Genomic DNA, 26094 nt, shown 5'->3' on the forward strand with positions numbered 1-26094 from the left:
ATTTAATCGAAAAATATAAAATTAAGCGATACTCCCTCCGTCCCAAATTATAAGGGAAAAATGCCCATTTTTTTTGTCCCAAATTATAAGGGAAAAAATCATTTTCAAGAATGTTTTTCCCTTATTCTCATAAAATTAAATGCAAATTGCATTTAATTTTCTCTCTTTCCCCTTTTCTCAATAAACAACAACCAATAAAAATTGGTTTTACATCTTCCTATGCAACTTATTCCAAGAAAAACCCACAAAAATATATTTCAAATTATCATGTTTTACTTTTTCTTAATAAGTGTGATTTTTTTATTTTCCCTTATAATTTGGGACGGAGGGAGTATATCATTAAAAATGAACCTATTACTTCATAAAATGTAATCTTTTATTTAAAATGTAAACATCAATAATGTAAAAAAATAATCATTTTAAAATCAATAATAACAAAATACACCTTGAAGCTAATATCATTAAAAATTGATAGTGTTTTTAATAAAATTGCATCTTAATTTTAGAAATTAATTCTTTATTTTTAAAGAAATAATAAAATGTATTTTTTTAAAAAATAAAAATAGTGAAGTTATTTATAAGTAGTGATTTTGTTTTTACTAAAGTAGTGATTTTATTTATAGAAAAACTCACCATTTTAAAAAAAGAAACAATTTTGAAATAGCTTATGAAGTGTTGATTATTAATGGGTTAAAATAAAATAAAACAAAAGTACTAGAGATGAGAGTTGAACTCACAACCTTAAGATAAAGAGACTTTAAATCAGGCATGCCAACCAGTGGAGTTAAACCAGTAGAGTTGGCATGCGGTTATTTGGACTTTATGGCGCTCTCGGAATGATAGGATTTTTTTTGGGTGAATTGTAGAGTTACAAGAAATGGTGGATAGAATTAAGCTTGTTTCTTGGAAATGGTTTTTGGCAAAAAAGATTGGTACACCTTGCATGTTTTATGAGTGGTGTACGAATCCTTTTGATTATATAGCTAGATAGTTTTGGGTATGGTTTTTTCGAATTGGGTGGAGTACTATTTGTACTTTTTTTTAGAAGTGGATTGAGTACCACTTGTACTTTTTTTCAATTCGTTTTTTATATATAAATATTATTTTGCCGTTAAAAAAAAATAGTTATTAGATAATACAACACATATAATAAACGTTTAAAATGGTGAAAGAACACTATAACATCAGCATCAGCACATACTTGACAAAAAAAAAAACATAGGAGTACTTGACAAAAAGTACGAGATAGATGTTTTGTTTTGGTGGTCCTCATAATTTCTCAATTTCCCAATTTCCTTCCAATCACATAAATAGAAGGCTGCTTAGTCATAGACCGGTGGACGGTGGTAGTGTCACACTAATTTTGTTTCATAATGTTCCAATTTCCTCAAATGACTTAATAAACAAAATAAATTTCAATTTTATTGAAATAAAAATATAATTTCAAATGAATCTAATAAAGTAAGCAAAAACCATACTAGATTAGTTTGATAATGTTACTAATAAAGTAAGCAAAAAAAAAAAACTACTTTCTAACATTTGTATTCGTGTGAATCTGGTAGGTCGTATTGGACATGTGAGCGTGTATTTTAAGCTTGTGAGTGAGAGTTATGTACTAAGTTAGTATTAGTACATGTATCTGTCCATCCAAAACCTTAAGGCAATATGTTAATGAATAACATCTTTTATAAATTCAATATTTTTCTCATTCATAATTATATTAGACTTAATCACTTACACTTAAAATTCAAGAATGTTTTTTTGGTGTGATTTGTTTGGCAAGGACACGGTTGGCTTGTGGGACTTGGGACCAATTTTATCAATGATTTATGGATTTTGGAAGGACCAGTTTTACAAGGAATAAGATAAGAGTAGTGGAAATGAACGGTTGAAGCTTCATTTCTTCTTACAAATTTGCAGCAACTCTACTTGACTAGTATTTTACACAATGCGCCTGAAAAAATATTGAGGCCCCCAAAATTTGGAGGCCCTGGGCTCGGGCCCAGCTTGCCCTGGCCCAAAACCGGCTCTGTCCAATAGTAGTATCTAATAAGTACTTAATAGGTACTACACCATTGAAGATGATCTTAAAGCTCAAAAAATGCTTACAAAAATTTTTATATTTGTCTCTCTCCAAAAACATTAGCAAAGTTTAAACCCTTAACCTCTCGAATTTAAAACCCGTTTTTTTTTGTTCAACAGGACCCATCTTTTTATCAAGCCTTTGGAGTTTCTTGACAACTTAGAATAAGAATATATAATTTTACATTATGAATCAAATTTTATGCCTAGTTCAATACTTTCGAGTTAAAATTGTTATTTCACAACAATAAAACACGTGCAAATAATTCATTATTGTGCAAGCTCAATAATGAAATTGTGATGCTTACTATTTTTTTACACGCTGTATAATTAATTAAAACTAGAGACATCACTACAATTAAAACCAAAGATTAATGAGTTCCTCCTACGACGGATTGTTCGGAAAAATTCGGGTTTAATTTTTTATGAAATAATTTTTTGTCACATTTTGTTATCTTCGCGACCAAACTTTAGATTATCGGAACCTTTCCTCATAAATCAAAGTACTAATGTAAAAAAAAAACCAAAGACATAAAAAAAAAGTAGCAGTAATTTTCATTAACAGAGAAACGAACAAACAGTCACAACGAGGCTTCAATAATTGTTTGGTAAACGTGTATGTATCTAGCCAGCTATAAATAGCAGTGATTAACAAGTTATAAGATCATCATCCATCCATCCAAACAAACAAACAAACAAATAGTCACAACAACGAGGCTTTAATCTGATTCTCAAGATGAGACCTGCTCTTGCTTTACTACCTCTCTTGCTTTTCTTGGTATGTTTCACTTTTCGTCCTTTCAATAGTATAGTACTGGTAGCATTAATTAATAATAATAATAATAATAATAATATTCAAACAAATAGTAGTACTAGTAGCATCAGAGGAGGCTCGCATGCATTTGTGAGGTGTGCGACGGCATAGGGCTTCAAAATTTTGAGGGTCTCAACTCAAAATTTTGAGGTCCTATAATATTACTTATATATTATTTATACTTATAAAATATCAGATGTATATTAATAAATTAATTTTTAGGCCCTAAAATAATAGTTATATATTGTTAATGTTCATAAATATCATGAGTATCAATATATTAGTTATCTATACTCGTAAATATAGTTTTAGTCCATTTTAATCTTTGCATAAAATTTAATCTTAGATTATGATGTTCCTTTTTGACGTTATATTCAAAGATAGTTATTTTGTATTTCTTGTTCCATTTAATTTAATGTAAGATTTAATATTCATAATTTATGTTTACAAGAATTTTTTTTTATATTATATGCAATTTAAATCGATAATTTTTTTAATTTTTTTTTATTAAGGGGTCACTTTTATATTTTGCACAGAGCCTCCTAAAACTCGGAGACGCCCCTGAGTAGCATTAATACTAATAATATTCAAACAAAATGCTAATTAATGTATTTGAAGTATATCGAAAGAAGGGAACGGAAAATGAAGTCAGTGGTTAGTTTTGGTGATTTTAATGCAATGGGTGGGAAAGTAATATTATCTGTTAGATTACAATAGATTATCATAGACTTTCTGCACTGTGTAATCACCTATCTATCGGTCAAACAAAAAATGGGATGCACCCATCTCACAAAAAAGCAAAAACTAAATCTTGAAGAACCCATATAGATGCAACACACCTCGGCACCAAACAAAGGGCTAAACAAATCCACAATGGTATCAATCTCTCAGACTCTCACAAATTTGGTTTCCCATAGCAAGCTTGTGCACTGTGTTGAAAAAAATTGTGTTGAAACAGGAGCATTTTCTGGGACACATGAACATAAAGAAGCATTTGAATTTGAGTTTGAAAGCAAATAAATAAAAAAATCAAAATAAGGAAGAAAGAAAAGAGGTAAAAAATAAATGGCCGAGTGAAATTAAAATTGAGGAAGAAAAAGGAAACTGAAGTGGGGCGAGATTAAAATCATGAAATTGCAATTGTTGTTTGTTGCTGATATGATTTGATCGAAGAAGGGAAGAAAGGTATTATTATCAATTTCGTTAAGCAACATGGTAGAAGAGGTTTGTTTAATTAACACTTAAGTACCAATAACTTCAATAAACTCAAACTCATTACAGGATAATTATTGTTCTTCTTCTTCTTCTTCTTCTTCTTCTTCTTCTTCTTCACAGTTTTCTGGGTTTTCGGTTTGAAACAAGGTGGTGGTGATGGGCATAGGAGGCACAGAGAAAGAGAGAGATAGAAAATGTATAAGATGTTGGTGGTGTGTCGTAACATCCATAGAACCTCACAATCGAACGGATAATATTACTTTCCCACCATGGGAGACCTAGGGCCCTTTCCCACCCTAGACTCCGCCAGTCTATATTGTTCTGGATTTTTTATTTGGTGATGTTTAAGTATAGATTATTCTCAAAAATTGTTTTCTTAAGAACTAATTTTCATGTTGATAACGAAATAGCTATTTTGATTAGTTTTTAAAGAAAATTATTTTTAATAGAAGTTGAGAGAATGTTATTTTTTATTGATTCTATGGTTTTTTTCAATTCTTTTAATGATAAACTATTTTAATATTCATAGTTTTCAACTTGAGTGATTTTAATTTTTTATACTTTTATCAACATGAAAACCTTTTGATTTGTGCTTTTTTATAAGTTTCTAAAGAATTGATTTTATCAAAATTAATCTTAGAGAATCTAAAATAAAAATGAATCCAAAAAAAATAACACACATATAGATGATTTGATTTTCAACATTGAGTTAAAATAAGCAACATTGCGTTTGATCTCCTAAGGAAATGAACATGATAATTTTAGTCGTACTATATTTAATTTTAAAACTGTTTTTAAAATTTGACAAAGTGGATACAAGAGAGTGGACAAATATTAAAATTATTGTTCCTCACTAAACTAATGGACAACTTTTTATCCTTCACACAAATTACATAAATTTAAACATCAAACATTGTGCAAAGTAAAATTTATTCAATATCTCCACAAACCAGATTCAACTTGTGGTGGTGAAAGCAAAAAATATTATTCAATGCCTTAAATATTTTTCATATATACAATTATGTAATTATGTCCGGTACTTATCTTATATCGATTAAAGATACCCTTCATTTGTTGAATCAATGTTTATAATATGATTATAGTCATACAAATAATGGAGTTAGCTTAATATTTTTTGAGGTGTCAAATATATATGTTTCAGTTGTAATCTAACTAAGGAAACCATATAAAAAAAGATATAATGTTTTCCTATGTTTCTTTAAAAAACTTTCATAGCTATTTAATGTTTTTTTTTTAAAAAAAACTTAATAGCTATTTTGAAAACAAGCAATATTATTAACAACACATTTGCACTTACACCTCTACTTTTTTTTGTCTTATTTTTGTTTTTATATTTTTGAAAAGTTTGCAGCAACGGTAGAATCAAGAAAGGATCTAGGAGAATACTTGAAACTTGCTGTGAAAGACCAACACACGCCAGAGGAAATTGACGCGAAGGAAAACAAAGAAGTCATTCAAGATTTTGAATCAAGACCTAATGGTTTCCTTTATCATGGGATAGATGCAGAGGAAAATAAAGGAGCCATTAAAGATTTTGAACCAAGACCTAATGCTTTCTCTTATAAAGGAGCCATTCAAGATTTTGAATCAAGACCTAATGGTTTCGTTTATCATGGGATAGATGCAGAGGAAAAGAAAGGAGTCATTAAAGATTTTGAACCAAGACCTAATGCTTTCTCTTATAAAGGAGCCATTAAAGATTTTGAACCAAGACCTAATGCTTTCCATTATCATGGGATAGATGCAGAGGAAAAGAAAGGAGCCATTAAAGATTTTGAACCAAGACCTAATGCTTTCTCTTATAAAGGAGCCATTAAAGATTTTGAACCAAGACCTAATGCTTTCTCTTATAAAGGAGCCATTCAAGATTTTGAATCAAGACCTAATGGTTTCGTTTATCATGGGATAGATGCAGAGGAAAAGAAAGGAGTCATTAAAGATTTTGAACCAAGACCTAATGCTTTCACTTATAAAGGAGCCATTAAAGATTTTGAACCAAGACCTAATGCTTTCTCTTATAAAGGAGCCATTCAAGATTTTGAATCAAGACCTAATGGTTTCGTTTATCATGGGATAGATGCAGAGGAAAAGAAAGGAGTCATTAAAGATTTTGAACCAAGACCTAATGCTTTCACTTATAAAGGAACCATTAAAGATTTTGAACCAAGACCTAATGCTTTCTCTTATAAAGGAGCCATTAAAGATTTTGAACCAAGACCTAATCCTTTCCTTTATCATGGGATAGATGCAGAGGAAAAGAAAGGAGCCATTAAAGATTTTGAACTAAAACCCACGGTTTCTAGCAATGAAGAAAATTACATTGATGTTAAGTAAAAGAAGGATTTTGAGCCGAATCCAAGTGTCATGAAATATGTTTCATAAATAAGTGTAATAATATGCGCACTGTGTGTTGGTCGTCGTCTGATTGGTACGTCGTTTTCGGTTTTCTGTCTTGTTGTGGCGTTCATTTAGTTCATATTGAAAGCTCAACTTCAATCAATTGCAGATTCAATCTATGATTTGGAAGTCAACGTTGCAGATCCAGAAGCATGGATATTTCGGTCACTTTGATTTTATCATATTATTTGTAAGCATTTTACCGTTGTAATGTTATTATTAACTTGGATATTGTGAGTTTGTTTGCAGATTCATCCTTTTCGTTTTTAGAAAAATTGAATTTGTATTTGCGTCTTATGTATTCTATCAATTATTGAAACGAATGAATATCTTATTTTTAGTATAAAAATATGTAATAATAAAATAGAAAGCGTATTATGTAGCTTATTTAAGTAAGCCGCTGCATATGTTCAATGATTATTAAGTATGTTTTTATATATGAAAAATTTACTAAGTATGTATGATGTATTAAGCTCTTTGAATAAATGTGATCTGATTGATGGAGCTTATAGTAAAATAAATTGTCTTTTTAATTTGTGGTGGATGGGTTAGAAACTTTAAAAATGTTTAGGTGATCTTATATAAGATTTTTATTGTGATTTTAATCAATTATGATGTAGAGATGTACTCCCTCCGTCCCAAAATATAAGATCTAGTTGATCACTGCATGTACGTTGATGCACAATTTTAATCACTAATATCTTTAATTGTCTATTTGTAAATATTATAAAAATTTGATATTTTGAAAATACTCACACTGCAACGTTTTGAAAATGAGGCAGCAGACAAAAACTGTTACTTAAAGACAAAAAACCGTACCTCTGTCTTAAGGCAACAGTTAGCCAAACCGTAGCTTATACTGTGTTTAGGAACGGTTTAATGACTGTGGGTACAGAAACTATGCAACAGAGTCAAAACTGCTGCCTATTCCACTTTATAGGTGCGGTCTTGAAACATTGCTTTAAAAACTGTTGCCTAAACTTCAAAAATGTTGTAGTGCTATCAAAACAAATCAAACAAGATCTCATATGTTAATGTTTACATCTATATGTTATTAAAAATATACGGTCAAAACAATATAAATGAATAGTACATTTGGCCAACGATCTTATATATTGGGACGGAAGGAGTATCGACATTCAATTTGAATTGGATACTGAAGGTTATTTGGAATTATTTGCTTCCATTTAAATTGGATACCGAAGGTTATTTGGAATTGGAGGTTTAGCAGTTCCATTGATTTTGATATGTAATCAAATTTTCTAACTGTTGTTTTGTTCAACATGTAGATATTATGATGCTTATATCCACATTGAATTTTGTAAGCATTATGTTACATGAATGTAGTAAAAAAAATTGATTAAATGAATATAGTAAATATTGTGTATAGCCGAACTCTGGAATATTAGGACCCTTTTCCATGAGAACATAGGGTTATAAACAAAAAAAAATCAAGTTGTCTTATAATTGCTGGTATGTGACTCACACTATGGATACAAATTTCCTACTATAACTGTGTGGATGTAGTTAGAGTATGAAATTTAGATAGATAGTGGAGATATTTTTATTGTATGTATAATTTAAATTGTCAGATAGTGACTGAAATTAATTATTACGTAAAACTGTGAGTTTTTTATTTGTGACATGTTGGCCCATGATCACGTTCATATCCCTTCCAATAATTGAGTTAGGAAGAAAAGTGTCATTTGAGCCAAAGAGACTACTATTACTTCTTGGATTCAAGTTATCAATCAATCTCTCACGAATTTCATAATTAGCCTTATGAATGGACTAAGGATCAACCTAAATCACTATCTCAATTATCCGCTAAATGTACATTATAATTAAACTAATGTATTCTTGTTGATCATAAACTGTTGAGATTTTGTGTAATTCCATATTGTTTAGGCAGTTACTTGTTCTGCATTCTGCAAGTAATTAACAAGAATAGTTTGTTATGATTTGTTGCTTAGGTGTCAAATAATATATATGTTTGTTAGTTAGGGAGTTAATAACCACATTTGAGTTTGTTAGGGTGTTAGTTAGAAGTTAGTTATGAGCTAACTTTGTTGCTTATGTTATGTGTGAAGCAGCTTATATAAATGCTTAGATGCATTTTATTGGTGATCGTATTGTATTGTGATTTTGGCCTATTAGTGGATGAATAAAATTATCTCTCTCCCTAAACAATTCCAATCTTTGTTGAGCCAATATTCATTGCTTTTCATTCATTTTCTCTTCTCTCATTGCTCTCCAACATAAAAACCAGTTTGTGCAAGTGTGTGTGTGTGAAGCGCGTTCTGCGCCTATTGAAGCAGTGTATGTGTGCGCGCTTATGTTTGATCAATTGTTGCGCTAACATCTGCATATTTCTCCTTCTGCTGCAACTGGTTGGCCTCTCTTACAAAACCTTGCATTATCAATGAATACCGCTGATTCAACAATAACTTTGGCTGTTTATAAAAAAAATGAATTCAAAAGGTTTAAAGAGTTCATGTGTAAAAGGTTCCGCATTCATGTAAGGATTATAATATAAACAGAGAAACAAAGTTTCAAGAGAAGTTAATTAACTTAAAAGTTTAACATACCAGTAGTATTACTAGTAGATGAATCCAAGATATAAATTTTATTCCCATATTATTTCTACTTTCAACGTTGAATTCTTCAGTTATCTCTTCGGTCAAATGAGTATCAAGATATAAAAATAATTTGGCTTAATTAGACTATTGGTCTCTTAAAAACATTTTAGGCTTCACAATGATTCCTTAAAGACATATATGTTTGACATATTGGTCATTTCCGTTAAATTTTAACTCCAAATATAACAAAAAATTCCAAACGTTAAAATTTTAAAAATTAATAAGGTTTTTGGTGGACCACTTACACTTAATGACATCCACAATACAGTCAACTAAAACTAACGTTTTTTATAAAAAAATTGACGGAAAGGACCAATGTGAAAAACAGATGTGTCTTTGAGGGACCAATCCAGACTTTTTTTCTTTAAGGGATCATTGTGAAACCTAAAATGTCTTTAAGGACCAATAGACTAATTAAGCCAAATAATTTTTATGTTGTAATTTTTTGTTAAAAGTTTCTTAAATAAAGAATTTTTTTAAAAAACTTTTGAAAATTGGTTTAAATAATTTTTTTAAAATATCGTTTTAAGTATTTTATCATTTTATTATAATTTTTTTTGGATCATAAAATATAAAAAAAAAACTATAAAAAAGGAGCTATTTTAAATAACTTTTCATAAAGATTATTTTTGAGATATTTTTTAAAAAAATTGTGATTTTTATAAAGTTAAAATATCTAACATGAATATTTAAGTTATTGAATGTCAAAATCAAGGGAGAGACAATAAGAACATAATAAGGGTTTAAAAGGTTCCGAGTTCAAGTCTCGATAAAGAAATAAAATACTAATATTAACAACTAACTACTTTGACGTTTAAAAAAAAGAAGAAGAAGATGATATACATTCTTGAGGGAGCCCTAAAATATCCTAACCCAACATTAGTATGAATATGTTTTAAAATTAAAGCAATCGCCAGTTGGTTCAGTGGTGATTGACGCTGAATTTGGTAGGGAGGACCATAATTTGATCCCCGCAACTGCGATCGAGAGGGATCTGGAATCACTTGATGTCAGAACTGACCCCCGAATCAGATTAAACTTATGGTTTAAAAAAAAAAAAGCATTCATGATAACATTCTTTTTTTTTCTTGATTTTTTGGTGAAATCATAACATTCCATTTTAGACGGGTTTATTGAATGCAATAATGTATTACGAATTTTTTTTTACTAAATAAAAAATATTTATTCATTCAAATTGATAAGAGTACATCGATGCAATATAAATTCAAAATCACTAAAAACAAAAATGATCAATTTGCGAACAAACACGGACAAATTATATTGTTTTGTTTCCTTCAATTATTTTACATTGTCCGTTTGTGGACAAACAAAACAAGAGCAAATATGCACGGGCTGAAGTTCGAATTCGATCATCTCACTTATCCAACTTAAGGGTAAAACTTCTGGCCAATGGACTAAAAAACAAGAGCCAATGCAATTATTGTTGTGAACTATTATAGCTAGCAATAATGTATTACGACTAATGTTAACAAATTTTCTTCAGTTTATGCGTTTGATACTCAATTGTTAGATGATTTTGTAGGAGTGCAAGTGTTTAAGTCATTTTAAATTTTAATTAATGATTTGCAATTTTGAGAAGCTATAGTCACAAGAAAGGGCCATTAAAATTGGCAAATGCTAAATAGTGCCCCCGGGGCACTCTTTAAGCCCTTAAATAGTAAGTTTTTTATAGAATTTTTATGGAAATGCGTAAAGTCAACGCATTGGAAATTGAAATGTTTAATTTTTTGAATAAAAAGTTTCTCTTAATGGAATGCTTAAAGAGTGCCCCGGGGGCACTCGTTAGCAAGACCCATTAAAATTTCCTACCATTACTGGTATGAGTTATATATTATATATATTCTCTAGAGAAAGAAAAACATAAAAATATTTGTATGTAGAATATTTTTCTCTAACTCAATTAGTTTACTTCTCAATAAATAAACAAGAAAGTGGAAGCAAATTAATGTTCTTTTATTTTTTTTAAACACAGGAAAAAAACATTTAATGTTCTTATATATATATATATGGGGAGGGATCAAATTACACCGGTGTAACATTTGAGTAATGTAACACCGCTCAATAACGTTTTAACGAATACAAATTTTACAAAATCCACCGTTTGATTGAAAGTTTATATCTTATAGACCGTCCATGTTAAATTTTACAAAAATCTAAAATCGTTTGATATGTTATTGAGACCGATGAAGATTAATGATTTATGCGATTTTATTGAATACAGTTAATCTTGATCTATCTTAAAAATATATCAAACGATTTTAGATTTTTATACAATTCAACATGAATGATCTATACGATATAAGTTTTTCATCCAACGGTGGATTTTGTAAAATTTGTATTCGTTAAAGCGTTATTGAGCGGTATAATATTACTCAAATGTTTCACCGGTGTAATTTGATTCATTCCCTATATATATATATATATATATATATATATATATATAATTAAAGAGTGATGAAGAAAATATGTGTGGTTGTGGAAGAGGGTGATGTTTTGCTTTGTATGCCATGCCTTGCTTTAACAAAGAGGGCATTATTGTTGCAGGCTGGAATCTGGAAGGATAAGAGAAGATAAGAGAAGTTATATGGAATCTGGCATTGTTGTAGTACATCCCAAGATCATTGAATTTTTTTAATTTAATGGTCATTTTCATTATGGACCGATACACCCATTACGAATTATATTGTTTTGTTTTCTTCCAGTTTTGTTTCCTTCAATTATTATACACTAGGGGAAAACCCGTGCAGCACGGGTTTGATTAAATATATAATTAAAATATTTTTATAAATAAAAAATAATAATTATTTTAAATATAATAATATCATATAGTTAACTGATAGATATTAAAATAGCTTATTTAATTCTTCTTCAATGTATTATTGGTCAAAAAAGAATAAGAAAATATGAGAAATTTTCTAATTTAAAATGATCTTGTTCAACAGCATTTTTTATCGGCAGGTCCTGGCAGTTTCCAGGACTGCCAGGACCAATGATTATTCTCAGTTGGAATTGCCGGGGATTGGGCGGCCCGAGTGCAATTCCTAACCTACGTAAGCTCGTCCGGGTACACAAGCCGGATATTTTGTTTTTATCTGAGACTTTATCTTATACTAGACATCTTGAAACTATTCGAGTTTTATTGGGTTTTGATTCTTGTTTAGCTATCGATGTGGAGGGACGAAGTGGGGGTTTGACAGTGTTATGGAAGGAAAGTGGTCATTGTAGGATTCTAAACTATACCAGAAATTTTATTAACTTATTAGTGGAGGATGAGGAATGGGGGGAGTGGAGGCTAACCTGTTACTATGGGTATCCGGAGCGTAATCGGCGAAGCAATGCTTGGGTAATATGTCATTTCTTCCTTGGTGTATCATTGGTGATTTTAACGATCTACTTTCTCAAGAGGATAAACGGGGCAATCATCCCCACCCGAATTCGTTGTGTATGGGATTTCGACAAGCGATTAGTGATTGTGATCTGTCGGATATTCCACTAGAAGGTTATCCGTTCACTTGGATAAAAAGCCGTGGTACTCCTCACGTGATTGAAGAACGGTTGGACAGGGCAATGGCTAGTACAAGCTAGCTCCATCTTTTTCCTAATGTGAGGTTATCTAACCTTTTAGCTTCAATTCAGACCATAGTCCGATATTGTTGCAATGTACTCCTTCTTTTAGATCTCGGTTCAATGGTTCTTTTCGCTTTGAGAATAGTTGGTTGAGAGAACCAGACTTAGAGGAGGTAGTGCTTGATGGTTGGGGTGTTCACGAGACTATTGAGGTGGTGGACCGTGTAGCTAGATGCGCTAACAGACTACAAAGATGGGGAAAACATAAAAAGGTGAAATTTAAGGAGGAAATTGATGAATGTGTGAGAGAGATGACGGTGTTAAGGGATAACCAGGGGGAGGAGGAAGGCAAACGATATCAGGAGATTCATGACCGACATGCTCTTCTGATGGTTCAAGAAGAGAACTATTGGAAACAACGCGCGAAGATGCATTGGCTTAAAGAAGGTGATATGAATACTAGTTTTTTCCACAAGTCGGCAACTGCTCATCACAAGAAAAAGAAGGTTAGTAAACTTGTCGATGAAGGTGGCACCGAAGTTCATACTCAAGAGGAACTTTGTGAGGTAGCGAAACAATACTTTGATGCTCTCTTTAAACCTAAGAATGGCGAACAAGAACCGGTCCTTAATCTAATCCAGACGTGTGTGACAGATGAGGATAATAACTACCTTGTAGCACCTATTACAAAGGTTGAAATTCAACAAGCTTTATTTCATATGCATCTGGATAAATCCCCAGGGCCTGACGGATTTAATCTAGCTTTTTATCAGAGGTTTTGGGAGCAATGTGGTGATGATATTTTCTTGGCAGCATCTAACTGGTTAGAGAGAGGGTACTTCCCCACAAGTCTGAACGAAACAAACATTTGTCTCATTCCTAAATGTGACAATCCGATATCTATGAAAGACCTGCGTCCTATATCTCTCTATAACGTCCTCTATAAGATGATATCTAAAGTACTTGCTAATAGGTTGAAGATTTGTCTCGATAAATGTGTCTCCCAAGAGCAATCAGCATTTTTGGAAGGTAGGTCGATTCTTGATAATGCTCTTATTGCCATCGAAGTGATTCATGCTTTGAAGAGGAAAACTACAGGGCGCAGAGGTGAGTTAGCACTAAAGATTGATATTAGCAAAGCCTATGATAAGGTAGACTGGAGTTTTCTCCGTGGAGTTCTGACTAGAATGGGATTTGGTGACGTTTGGATACGTTGGATAATGATGTGTGTAAGCTCTGTCAATTACTCAGTACTCATGAATTATGACAGAGTTGGACCGATTATTCCGGGTCGTGGGTTGCGACAAGGAGACCCTCTTTCTCCTTATCTGTTTATTCTGGTAGCGGAGGGTTTGACTTCTCTTATTCACCAGGCGGTTGGGAGGGGTGATGTTCATGGAGCGAGAATTTGTCGTGGCGCCCCAGAGGTGTCTCACCTTCTATTTGCGGATGATTGTTTCTTGTTTTGCAGGGCAAATGTAGCAGAGGTAAATCAGCTTATGAGCATTCTTCATACTTATGAGCTAGCCTCTGGCCAGGAAATTAATTTGGCCAAATTCGAAGTATTTTTTAGTCGCAATATGTCTCCTGCCGATAAAGAAGACCTATCCCGTATACTTGGTGTCCGTCATGTTTTAGGAACAGGTATATATCTTGGTCTTCCGTCTATGATAGGAAGGAGTAAGAAAGCAATCTTCTCTTACATCAAGGATCGTATCTAGAACAAAATGAATTCTTGGAGGGGAAGAGCATTGTCTAAGGCCGGGAAGGAGGTTATGATAAAATCTGTGCTTCAAGCCATTCCATCATATGTTATGAGTATGTTTATCCTTCCTACCTCACTCATTGACGATATTGAGAAAATGTTGAATGCCTTTTGGTGGGGAGGCAGAGGTAACAACAATAAAGGGATCCACTGGTTAGCTTGGGACAGACTTGCATGCCCTAAGGCGAAGGGTGGTTTAGGCTTTCGTAATTTTGAAGCGTTCAATATGGCTATGGTGGCTAAACAAGCATGGAACATCATTCAAAATCCGGACTCGTTGGCGGCTAAACTAGTTAAAGCAAGGTACTTCCCACGCTCATCGTTACTCGAAGCATCTTTGGGTTATAATCCTAGCTTTGCGTGGCGAAGTATTTGGAAGGCTAGAAAAATTCTTTTACGTGGGTGTAGGTGGCGGATTGGTAGTGGCGACAGAATCCGTGTTATGTATTATCCATGGCTGCGTGGAAAGGGTGATCGCTGGGTGTCCTCACCTCAAGTGGAAGATGTGTATCATTTAGTTGTTAAAGACTTGTTACTTGAGAACTATAAAGCGTGGGATATAGCTAAGATTCGTAACTTGTTTACAGGCCAGGTAGTGGACGAGATTATTGCAACCCCTCTTATTAGTTCGAGTAAAGAGGATAACGTGGTTTGGGAGGAGGAAAGGAATGGATGCTATTCAGTTAAATCTGGTTACAATCTAGCCATGAGATGTATTATCCGAAGCGATAGACACCATGTAGAGGGCAATTGGAATGATATTTGGAAAGCTCAATCTCCTCACAAAACGCGTCACTTACTATGGAGGTTGTGTAGGGGGTGTCTACCAATGCGAACCCGCTTGAGACAACGTAATGTACAATGTGAACTAAGCTGTCCTGTGTGCAATGTTGAGGTCGAAGATGATATTCATGTATTTTTTGGATGCGTAGCAACTCGCGAATGTTGGTCAGTCGCAGGCCTGTCACAGGTGCTGCATAATACAGCTTACCAGTTGGGGCTGTCGCAGAAAGGGTATTTCGAATGTGCAGAAATGTGGACAGTGCAATGATAGGACGAGTTGCATCGTTATTTTGGTGCATTTGGCATAATCGAAACGACAAGATCTAGAATGACAATATTCAGTCCCCGAGCCAAGTTGGAAGCATGGCGTTCGTCGTCTGGAATGAGTGGTTTACTGTCCACCAACTACAGCATCATAACGTTATCCCTGTTGAGGATCCTAGGCCGGTTAGGTGGGAGAAACCAGGAGTGGGATGGATAAAGTGTAATGTTGATGCTGCGTTTGTAGTTATAGGTCCGGTGTTACTTCTATGGGTATTTGCTTTCGTGATCCCAACGGGCATTTTGTGGCTGGCTTGACTCAATGGCAGCAGCCTGTTTGTTCCATAGTGGAAGGCGAAGCATTAGCACTATTACATGCTATGAAAGAAGCTATTCATCATGGATTTGAGCGAGTTCAATTTGAAAGTGACTCAAAGCTGTTGGTTGACGCTATCCATTCGAGAAGACGTGGCAACTCGGAATTTAGTTTAATAGTTAACGACATTATTCTTCTTATGTCATCTTCTTATGTAAACTTTGAGGTTAAGTTTGTTAGGAGACAAGCAAATTTGGTAGCTCATACTCTTGCTAGGGCGGCCAATGTTTGGGCTAGTTTCCATAGATTTGAGATTATTCCCTTATGTATTGAACATTTATTAGTTAATGATATGAATTAAGTTTGTTTGGTTCAAAAAAAATTGTATGATGCCTTTTTAGAGGCGGCACATCAACAAAATCGAGACATAAGAGCAATTTAGAGTTCGCTTATAAAAATGTCGTAAAATAAATTATAACCTTTAACTTCTAAACTTTTGCATAGGTCATATACATTCAAATTATTTCTAATGTAGTTGAGACATACATCTTTTTTTTTACAAAACATACCAAATCCATGGTTTAAATAGAAGGAAAACTTCCGATCAAATTGACGTGCTCCACAATCATCACACTGCAATGACCACATTTATTCCATAAAGCAATCTTTAAACTTCAATCCTTAAAAAGGTGAAAAATGGATATTGAAAATAGAATAACATTCGTATATATACTTAAAAAGATAAATATATATAGTGGCTGACTTACTTGTTGAGAATATATATACACATAATTTGCTAAAATATCTATATATAGAAAACATACAAAATAATTTAAATACAAAAAATGAGAGAGCATAACCAAACAAAAAGTATGTGATACGGGTGAATAGATATTAGTTATATAAGGATCAGTGTTACATTAAGAAACATTCCAACAGTCATAAGATTTAATTGTAATGAGTGTTTAGTTATCATTGCATTATATTTTTACAAATTAACTATGCAAAGGTTAATTCATAGCATAAGAAATTAGAACTCTTTATGCAAAAACTACAATAACACATGGAGTTTTATTCTTTTCATTTTAGTGTGCCGTTTCTTTTGCAGATAATCAAAAGTCACACTATTAATTTGTGTTTCCAATTATTTGCAATTAAGCATAAAATAAATCTCATAACCGATTTCAATTATTTTTTCTTCTATGGACTAATAATAGACATGTTATTGTTCTCGTATTTATCAATTCTTTTTTTCTAAAAAGTCTGATATCAAATATAAAATTATATTCATAGTTATACAATAACTGTTAATGACAAAAGCAAATAAATGAATTCCATCTCACTTGCCTTATAAGCTAACTGCTTTTGGAGTTGGTTTTGGCAGTTACAAACTGTTGGAGTTTGTTGTAAATAGTTTGTTAGTTAGTTAGATTGTTAGTTTGATCCCTTCAATATATAAGATAGAACATAGTGCTTGTATTCAATCAATTTTTTCATGAATAAGAATTTCTATCTTTTGCTCATTTCTTTCTCTGCATATTCTTCTAGTTTCTCTGCAACTACTTCATCTTGTAGCTTGCATTCATGGCATACACCAAGCACAAAGTCTATTCTTCACATGGTATCAGGCCTCTAATGGAGGTATGCCATTGATTGATCTTTTCTTTTTCTGTTTTCTCAAGCAATTCTTCGTTTCGTTTTGCTTATTCTTTGTTCTGTTCATCTTTTTCTCTTCAAGATTCATCACAATCTTGATCTTTGTTCTTCAATTTTTCTCTCAAATTTGCAATCTTTTCTTTGATTCTTCATAATCTTTCACCATGTCAGTTGATAGTAATGCTGGTGTTCATGGTGGCACTGCTCAGAGTCACAACAAAGGGTACCAAACAGATACTCTCAATCCCTATTTCTTACATCCTAATGAAAATCCTGGGCTTGTTTTGGTTACTCCTTCTCTTTCTGGCTCCAATTATCACTCATGGTCACGTGCCATGACTATGGCATTGAAATCCAAGAAAAAACTTAGGTTTATCAATGCTACTCTTCCTCGTCCTGATGACGAATATCATGACTCAATAGCTTGGGATCGTTGCAATACCATGATTATGTCATGGATCACAAATTCTGCTGATGTTGAAATTGCTCAAAGTGTCATTTGGATGGACACTGCTTCAGAGGTTTGGCTGGATCTCAAAGATCGTTTCTACCAAGGAGATATCTTTCGTATCTCAGATCTTCAAGAAGAAATTTACACTCTCAAACAAGGTGATAGTTCTATCTCTGCTTATTATACCAAAATGAAGAAACTTTGGCAAGAATTAGATAATTTTAGGCCTATTCCTGAATCCAATTGTGTCAATAACTGTGTTGCTATGGCAAAGATGAAAGAATACAAAGAAAATGATCAGGTAATACGTTTTCTTAAAGGCCTAAATGATCAATACTATGCTGTTAGATCTCAAATTATGCTCATGGACCCTCTCCCTAAGATTGCTAAGGTTTACTCTTTACTTGTGCAACAAGAGAGGCAGATAGTTATTCCTATTGATGAATCTAAACTGTTAGCAATCAATGGTTACAATTCTTATGCTGGGAGGGGTCAAACTAGCAGAGGTAGGGGCTATAGAGGTGGTGGTAGGTCTAATGGAGGTCGTGGCAAAGGTAAAATGTTATGCAGTCACTGTGGCCAGACCAACCATATCATAGATAACTGCTGGAAGAAGTATGGATACCCACCTCATATGCAACACCTGCAGCATAATGGAAATAATGGAGCTGTCAATAATTGTGTTACTGGTAATGGTGATGATGATGAGTCCCATACTGTTACTTGTGAAGAGGAAAATGTTGACTCAGAAGCTGGGAAACTGTTGCTCACATCAGCTCAACAAAAAGCATTGCTTGCACTCCTCCAAGGCTTACAATCATTGCCCTCTCATAGTATTAACCATGTAACCACAAACTCAGGTACACTTTGTACCATTCCTACTTCAAGTGACTCCAATGATTTTATTCTTGACACAGGAGCCACTGACCATATATGTTTTTCACTTCAATTTTTTCAATGCATCAGAAAAATTAACCCTATAAACTTGAAATTACCTAATGGAACCATAGTTACTACCTGCTATTCTGGCACAATTGTATTTGATCAAAACGTATATCTCACTGATGCATTATACTTTCCTAATTTTTCTTTCAATTTAATTTCTGTACCCAAACTTACTGCACATTTACAATGTAGTTTAGTCTTTGATGCTAATAAATGTATGATACAGGATCATTGCACAAAGAGGATGATTGGTGTAGCTGAATTGAATCATGGACTATACATTCTCAAATCACCAGCTGTTAGTTTAGGGTCAATACCAAATAAAAATTGTATCAATTCCATTTCTAGTTTTAGCTTACATCAGTCTAGTGTTAATGCACATAAGCCAGTTGATTGTACTATATGGCATAGAAGATTTGGCCATGCATCTGATGTAAAACTTCTTGAAATCAATAAAATTTTTCCTTCTGTTCAATTTGTTCCTTCTTCAAATCCTTGTGATACTTGTTTTTATGCTAAACAAAAAAGATTATCTTTTAATCTCAGCTCTCATGTGTCTAAGCATAATTTTGATCTCATCCATATTGATATCTGGGGACCACTAGCTATTCCTTCAATGACAGGACATAAATATTTTTTAACCATTGTGGATGATAGATCAGGATTTACTTGGTTATATTTCATGAAAGCAAAATCAGAAGCTTCTTTGCATATTCAAAACTTTTATTCTTTAGTTAAAACTCAATTCAATTGCAATATTAAGTCCATTAGATCTGACAATGGACCTGAATTTTTACTCAAAGATTTTTATGCTACTAATGGTATTATACACCAATGTTCATGTGTTGCCACACCTCAGCAAAATGGCATTGTGGAGAGAAAGCACCAGCATGTCTTAGGTATAGCTAGAGCTCTCTTATTCCAAGCCAATCTACCTAAAATATTTTGGACTTATGCTGTTGGTCATGCAATACATATCATCAATAGATTACCATCTCCATTTTTAAAACAAAAAACTCCTTTTCAAATGCTTTATAATACTTTACCTAACATTGAAGATCTCAAAGTTTTTGGTTCTCTTGTTTTTGCTGCAACTATTTCTTCTCACAGACAAAAACTTGATTCTAGGTCAAGAAAATGTACTTCACTTGGTTTTAAACCTGGAGTCAAGGGTCACATTCTATTTGATCTTAAGAATAAAGAAATTTTCATCTCTAGAGATGTGTCATTTTTTGAAAATATCTTTCCTTACTCTGCTAAGTCATATACTTCAGATATATCACCATCTTCTTCTACACATGTTTACAATCAACATGCTTATGATGACTTAAATTTTACATTTCCCTCCACACACACATCTCATCCACCCTGTACACCATCTCATTTACCTATTCAAAATTCATCTCCACTTTCACACACTTCACCTGCTGACACTAATACTCCTCTTGCAACTCATGTTTCTGACAACTACATTCAGTCTGCATCTCCCTCACCAAACAATTCTAATACCAATTCACCTAACTCACCTTCTCTATCTCCCATCATTCCACCTCCCATTACTCTTAGAAGATCAACTAGACCTTCCAATCCTCCTGGTTACTTACAAGACTTTCATTGCAACCTCATCTCCACCTCCAATAATGATTCAATTCAATCTACTTCCGCATCATCTTCTGAATGTAAGTACCCTTTATCATCTTTTATTTCTTATCAAAACTTATCTACATCACACAAACACTTTGCTTTTAATATCTCCACCCTCACTGAACCATCCTCGTATGAGGAGGCAATGCATGATGAGCAATGGAAGAATGCTGTCAATGTTGAGTTGGCTGCTTTGTTGAAAAACAATACCTGGTCTATGACAACACTACCTCCTAACAAGAAAGCAGTAGGGTGTAAATGGGTATTCAAACTCAAGCTACATGCTGATGGATCTGTTGAAAGACATAAGGCAAGATTAGTAGCAAAAGGTTTCACACAAACTGAAGGTATTGATTATATGGACACGTTCAGCCCTGTAGTTAAAATGACTACAGTCAGAACCTTTATGGCCATAGCAGCTGCTCAAAATTGGCCTCTTTTCCAGCTTGATGTGAACACTGCATTCCTTCATGGTGACTTAAATGAAGAGGTTTACATGCAACCACCACCTAGGCTGGTTCTTGATAAACCTGACTTGGTGTGCAAGTTACAAAGGTCACTTTATGGATTAAAACAGGCCAGCAGGCAATGGAATGCAAAATTAACTGAAACACTCATTGCCTCAGGATACAAGCAATCTAAGGCTGATTATTCACTCTTCACCAAACAGTCAACAACTGGATTCACTGTTATTCTTGTTTATGTTGATGATTTGGTGCTGGGGGGCACTGACATTAATGAAATTAATCAGCTCAAAGCATTACTCGATGCTAAATTCAGCATAAAAGATTTAGGATCTCTGAAATATTTTCTGGGTTTTGAAGTGGCTAGATCACATAATGGCATTTCACTATGTCAAAGGAAGTATACCTTAGATTTATTGCAAGATACTGGCCTTCTTGCAACAAAACCATGCCCTACTCCTATGCAGCCACAGTTACAGCTACATAAATCTTCTGGTACACCTATTTCTGATCCAACAACATATAGAAGGCTAATTGGAAGATTGTTGTACCTAACTCATTCTAGACCAGAAATTTCTTATGCTGTAAGCAAGCTCAGCCAGTTCTTAGATTCACCAACTGATGCACACATGCTAGCTGGTCTTCACATCTTGAAGTTTCTCAAAAATAATCCTGGACAAGGCTTATTCTTTAGCTCATCATCATCACTCACATTGAAAGGCTTCTCTGACTCTGATTGGGGAGCTTGTCCAGATACCAGAAGATCTACCACAGGTTTTTGCTTTTTTCTTGGATCATCTTTGATTAGCTGGAAGAGTAAGAAGCAAACAGTTGTCTCAAGATCTTCATCTGAAGCTGAATATCGTGCTTTGGCTCAAGCTACTTGTGAAGGACAATGGTTATTGTATCTGCTTCAAGATTTTCAAATTCAGCATGATTCACCCATCATAATGTACTGTGACAACAAATCAGCAATGCACATTGCTTCCAATCCTGTATTTCATGAAAGAACCAAACATATAGAGATTGACTGTCATGTTGTGAGAGACAAAGTTCAAGCCAACATACTGCATCTGCTACCAGTATCCTCCAAAGAGCAAATTGCAGACATATTCACTAAATCTCTACATCCAGGTCCTTTCCAGACATTACAGTCCAAGCTTGGAATGTTTGACATATATTCCAGCTTGAGGGGGGATGTTAATGACAAAAGCAAATAAATGAATTCCATCTCACTTGCCTTATAAGCTAACTGCTTTTGGAGTTGGTTTTGGCAGTTACAAACTGTTGGAGTTTGTTGTAAATAGTTTGTTAGTTAGTTAGATTGTTAGTTTGATCCCTTCAATATATAAGATAGAACATAGTGCTTGTATTCAATCAAGTTTTTCATGAATAAGAATTTCTATCTTTTGCTCATTTCTTTCTCTGCATATTCTTCTAGTTTCTCTGCAACTACTTCATCTTGTAGCTTGCATTCATGGCATACACCAAGCACAAAGTCTATTCTTCACAATAACTTTAGTAAAATTACCTATTATAATTTTTTTTGTTTACCACATTAAAACAACTATAAAATACTCAAACAAATTCGATCAATTTTCTCATGATCTTCAATCAATATTTCCATCAATTTATCTGTTCTCTTCAATCAATTTTTCCAGGTTGCTTTGCAACTTCCATCAATTTTTACACCCCTTTGCTTTTTTTGATTTTAAAATCTCTTACCCATGGCCATGTGTTACGATCAACTTGGCGTTGGAGGCTTTTGCTTGGTTGCCGATCTCCGCAGCCATATAGCATTGTATTATTTTATAGAAGTAGTATTCTTTCCGATCCTTATTATAAGGAACACTTTAAAAAAATTACACAGATCAAGAAAGCACATTTAACATAGTTATTTTTGTTTAATACTCTTATATATTTAAATTTATTTCATGTATACCCTTATTTAATTACTCTTTATTCGACTAACTTACTTATTTTTAAATTCTCTCTCATAATAAATAAGGGCATACGTGACATTGAACATTTAAAACATTTGAAAATTGGTCAAAATTTCTTATAAAAAAAACCATTTTTTTTTTCTTCAAAGTGTTCCTTATAAAAAGGACCAGAGGGAGTATATGAAAAAGAAAAGACAAGAGGAGGAATACCTAATGATCGGAGTCTGGACGAGTTGCATACACAGACATGCAACTGTTGTGTGAATATATGCCTTGACATGAACATTGTGGTTTTGATGATTGACAAAAGAAGTGTAAGAATGATAAGGATGCAAAAAGCGGAAAAGAGAATCTAGCTTTCAAGACTTGGTTTATAGAATTATTGGATTATGTAATCCATATTTTTTTAAGATCGTTATGTGTGTAGTAAAAATAGCTCTCAAAATAATATATCACACACTCACTATAATTTTTATTTAAATGTGATTTTGAATAAAAATATTTTTGCATAAATTGTGTTTTGGAAATTGCATTTTTTTTTTTCTCGTTAAATATTTTAGAACATGCTTTTGAACAAGGTCATAATTATATTTTAGCAATGGACTTGCTCTTTTAGCTTGTCAATTATATTTATGCATTCAACTTGTTTCAGTATGATCTCTTTCTAAACAATAACCATTTTGATTATTACCATAATCAATTAGCCTACCATTTGATTCAACGATCTTGTTTTTAATTTCTAATTGATGTTGAGCAAGAGATACAGCCATGCTGCGTATTTTTGGAATTTCATTCACAATTAAATATGAGCATATCATGGTAAAGATATTGCAACGGCTAGTTTATGCCTTCAAGTGCCAACGGCTATTTTATTAATACACCACTTTCATTTATCCTATAAATATATATATGTGTATTACCGTAGCTCATTAAACTAATACATTTTGCATGAAAATATATTAAGAATATTACTCATCACTCTCATTATTTTTACACTTGCTAATATATTTATTTGAGAGTTTTTTTATACTACATAGTTTACTTGTAGTACTTGTGCTTCAATTTGTTTTATCTACACATATGGTGTAATATCTTGTAACTCAATTTATTCCACTTGTATTGGGTGTGATCCCAAGGTTTTCAAGAGAGATGATATCTCTTGGTTTAGAGGCTCTTGCACAAGGGAGGTGATATCCCATTGTTTGTGTTGAGAGTTCTCGGTTGTAAAGGTTATTAGTTTATCCTGTTATAAAAGTTTGGTTTAGTGAAATCTCAAGGTGCTTTCCTTGGGGACTGGAGTAGGCCCTTTGTCTTTGGCCGAACCAGGATAATTTCTTTGTGTTTTTCTTCTTACCCTTTCATCTCTTTTATTTCTCGCTACAAGTTATTTTTATTTGGTTAAAATATTTTAAGTGCTTATTTTTAATAATTTTTTGAGTACACAATTCACCCCCTCTTGTATCGTTTGGAGTCACGGGACTAACATGTTGACGTCGTGTGTTATTAAAGAATTCTTGAACTATTTTGCCGTCATACCGTTCAAATCATATTTTTAGATGTTTTACTTTGTACATTAAGTTTTCTTTTAGTGAATTATACTTTTCTAATTGAGAGATTGATAAAAAAATGGGATTGAAAGGATTTAATTCCCTACATCTTCATGTATTTTGATCAGCAGATAACTTACTATATATATGCAACATGTCTTTTTCATTGAAATACATTGTTGAAATTACTATTTTCATTTTATAACTTTTGTACTTAGTGATAAAGAGGTGTATTGAATTGAGATTTCGATGGATTATTTTAGTAAAAAAATTTTGAAGATTTTAAAAGATTTTGTGGGATTGTATTGACTTTGTGGGATTTTAATGACATTTTCAACAATCACGATTTTCAACAATCAAGACTTTAAAGAATACTTTAAAGATAAATTTATTACACATATTTTCTAGATTTCAGAGTACTTTATGGATTTTTATGATTTCAAATAATTCAGTGATTTGTTTTCTAAAAAAAAAGTTATTGATTTCCTAAAATAACATCCAATAATAATAACAATTAATCAATATAACAAAATAAAATCAATGAATCAAGAAAACAAAACAAATAAAAAAAATTACGTTAAATTGTTACAAAAAAAAGTTATGTTGAAGAATTTGAAAAAAAAAAACATAACAGATGGAAAAAAAATTACGTTAAATTGTTACAAGAAAAAAAGTTATGTTGAAGAATTTTGAGAGTGGTATATGTATGATGATGATTGAACAATACAACAATTTTTTTTTCATGGCATACGTTGAGGAAATTTTTGATCTGACGCAAGCATATAATTGATTGAAAAATATATATAATCCATTCCACTTGTAAGAGAAGAAACTCTGTAAAATTATATGAGATGTTTATAATTACATGTATGGACAATATAGCAAGTTGTAAGAGAAGAACATATTTTGAACTGATGAGTTTCGACGGCAGTGGAGAAAAAAAAAAGTCGGTGGGAGAGCATGAACAATCTCAGGGTTTGGAGTGGGATTGTTTGAGGAGTGTAGTATTTATACTTTCAACTAAAAAGTCTCATGAAATCCATCAAAATCGGTAGACTTTTGAATACTAATTGACATTCTATAAATGACAAGAAATCTCAATTGAATACCAACAGATTTCATTGCCCTGAAAAAAATCGTAATTGTCTTAATTGAATACCACAAGATTTACTTAACTTTTGTAAAAGTCTTTATTGAATACCACAAGACTTTTTTATAATAAAAAAGTCTTTTAAAATCTTTGAAATCTCAATCCAATATATCCCTAAGAGTCTGTTTGGTATGGTCAAAACAAAGTAAGAGGAAAAAAATTACTCAAATAAATGATTGTCACCCACTACCAAATAAATGATTGTCACCCACTACCATCAATTTTGTCATAAACCTCTGTCTTTTCATTTATTATTTATTATTAAATAAATTAAAATAAATTTTAAAGATGGGTCCACTTGCATATACAAATGCAACTTATTAGATTTTTTAGATAAGTGTAATCACCCATCACTGCCACAGTGCTTGTGGTTTGGTTTGAATCGGTTTTGAGATAAAAATTCATTTGATCCA

General features: G+C 32.7%; 3 protein-coding genes across 11 annotated transcripts; all 3 read left to right on the top strand.

The window, feature by feature from the left end:
- The first annotated feature begins 2707 nt into the window (after window positions 1-2707).
- LOC123896826 (organ-specific protein S2-like) lies at window positions 2708-6878 on the top strand. Of its 9 annotated transcripts, none has more exons than XM_045947220.1 (3): window positions 2708-2860; window positions 5477-6239; window positions 6288-6878. In XM_045947220.1, exons 1-3 carry the CDS (start codon window positions 2819-2821, stop codon window positions 6464-6466), a joined length of 984 nt encoding a protein of 327 aa, XP_045803176.1. In that variant the 5' UTR covers window positions 2708-2818; the 3' UTR covers window positions 6467-6878. The 9 variants fall into 9 exon arrangements, with proteins under 9 accessions (XP_045803176.1, XP_045803180.1, XP_045803177.1 ...); XM_045947224.1 differs by having other exon boundaries at window positions 5477-6227; window positions 6324-6878; XM_045947221.1 differs by having other exon boundaries at window positions 5477-6059; window positions 6108-6878.
- Window positions 6879-14483: 7605 nt separating this feature from the next.
- Window positions 14484-15572, top strand: LOC123894437. Its single transcript, XM_045944442.1, has one exon. It carries the CDS (start codon window positions 14484-14486, stop codon window positions 15570-15572), a length of 1089 nt encoding a protein of 362 aa, XP_045800398.1.
- Window positions 15573-15632: 60 nt separating this feature from the next.
- On the top strand, window positions 15633-19563 carry LOC123894439. Its single transcript, XM_045944443.1, has 5 exons — window positions 15633-15724; window positions 15813-15991; window positions 17430-17522; window positions 17709-18848; window positions 19160-19563. Exons 1-5 carry the CDS (start codon window positions 15633-15635, stop codon window positions 19192-19194), a joined length of 1539 nt encoding a protein of 512 aa, XP_045800399.1. The 3' UTR covers window positions 19195-19563.
- The last annotated feature ends 6531 nt before the right edge of the window (window positions 19564-26094 follow it).

The sequence above is a fragment of the Trifolium pratense genome, linkage group LG7 (genome assembly GCF_020283565.1).
Source record: "Trifolium pratense cultivar HEN17-A07 linkage group LG7, ARS_RC_1.1, whole genome shotgun sequence".
In the NCBI taxonomy this organism is placed as follows: Eukaryota; Viridiplantae; Streptophyta; class Magnoliopsida; order Fabales; family Fabaceae; genus Trifolium; species Trifolium pratense.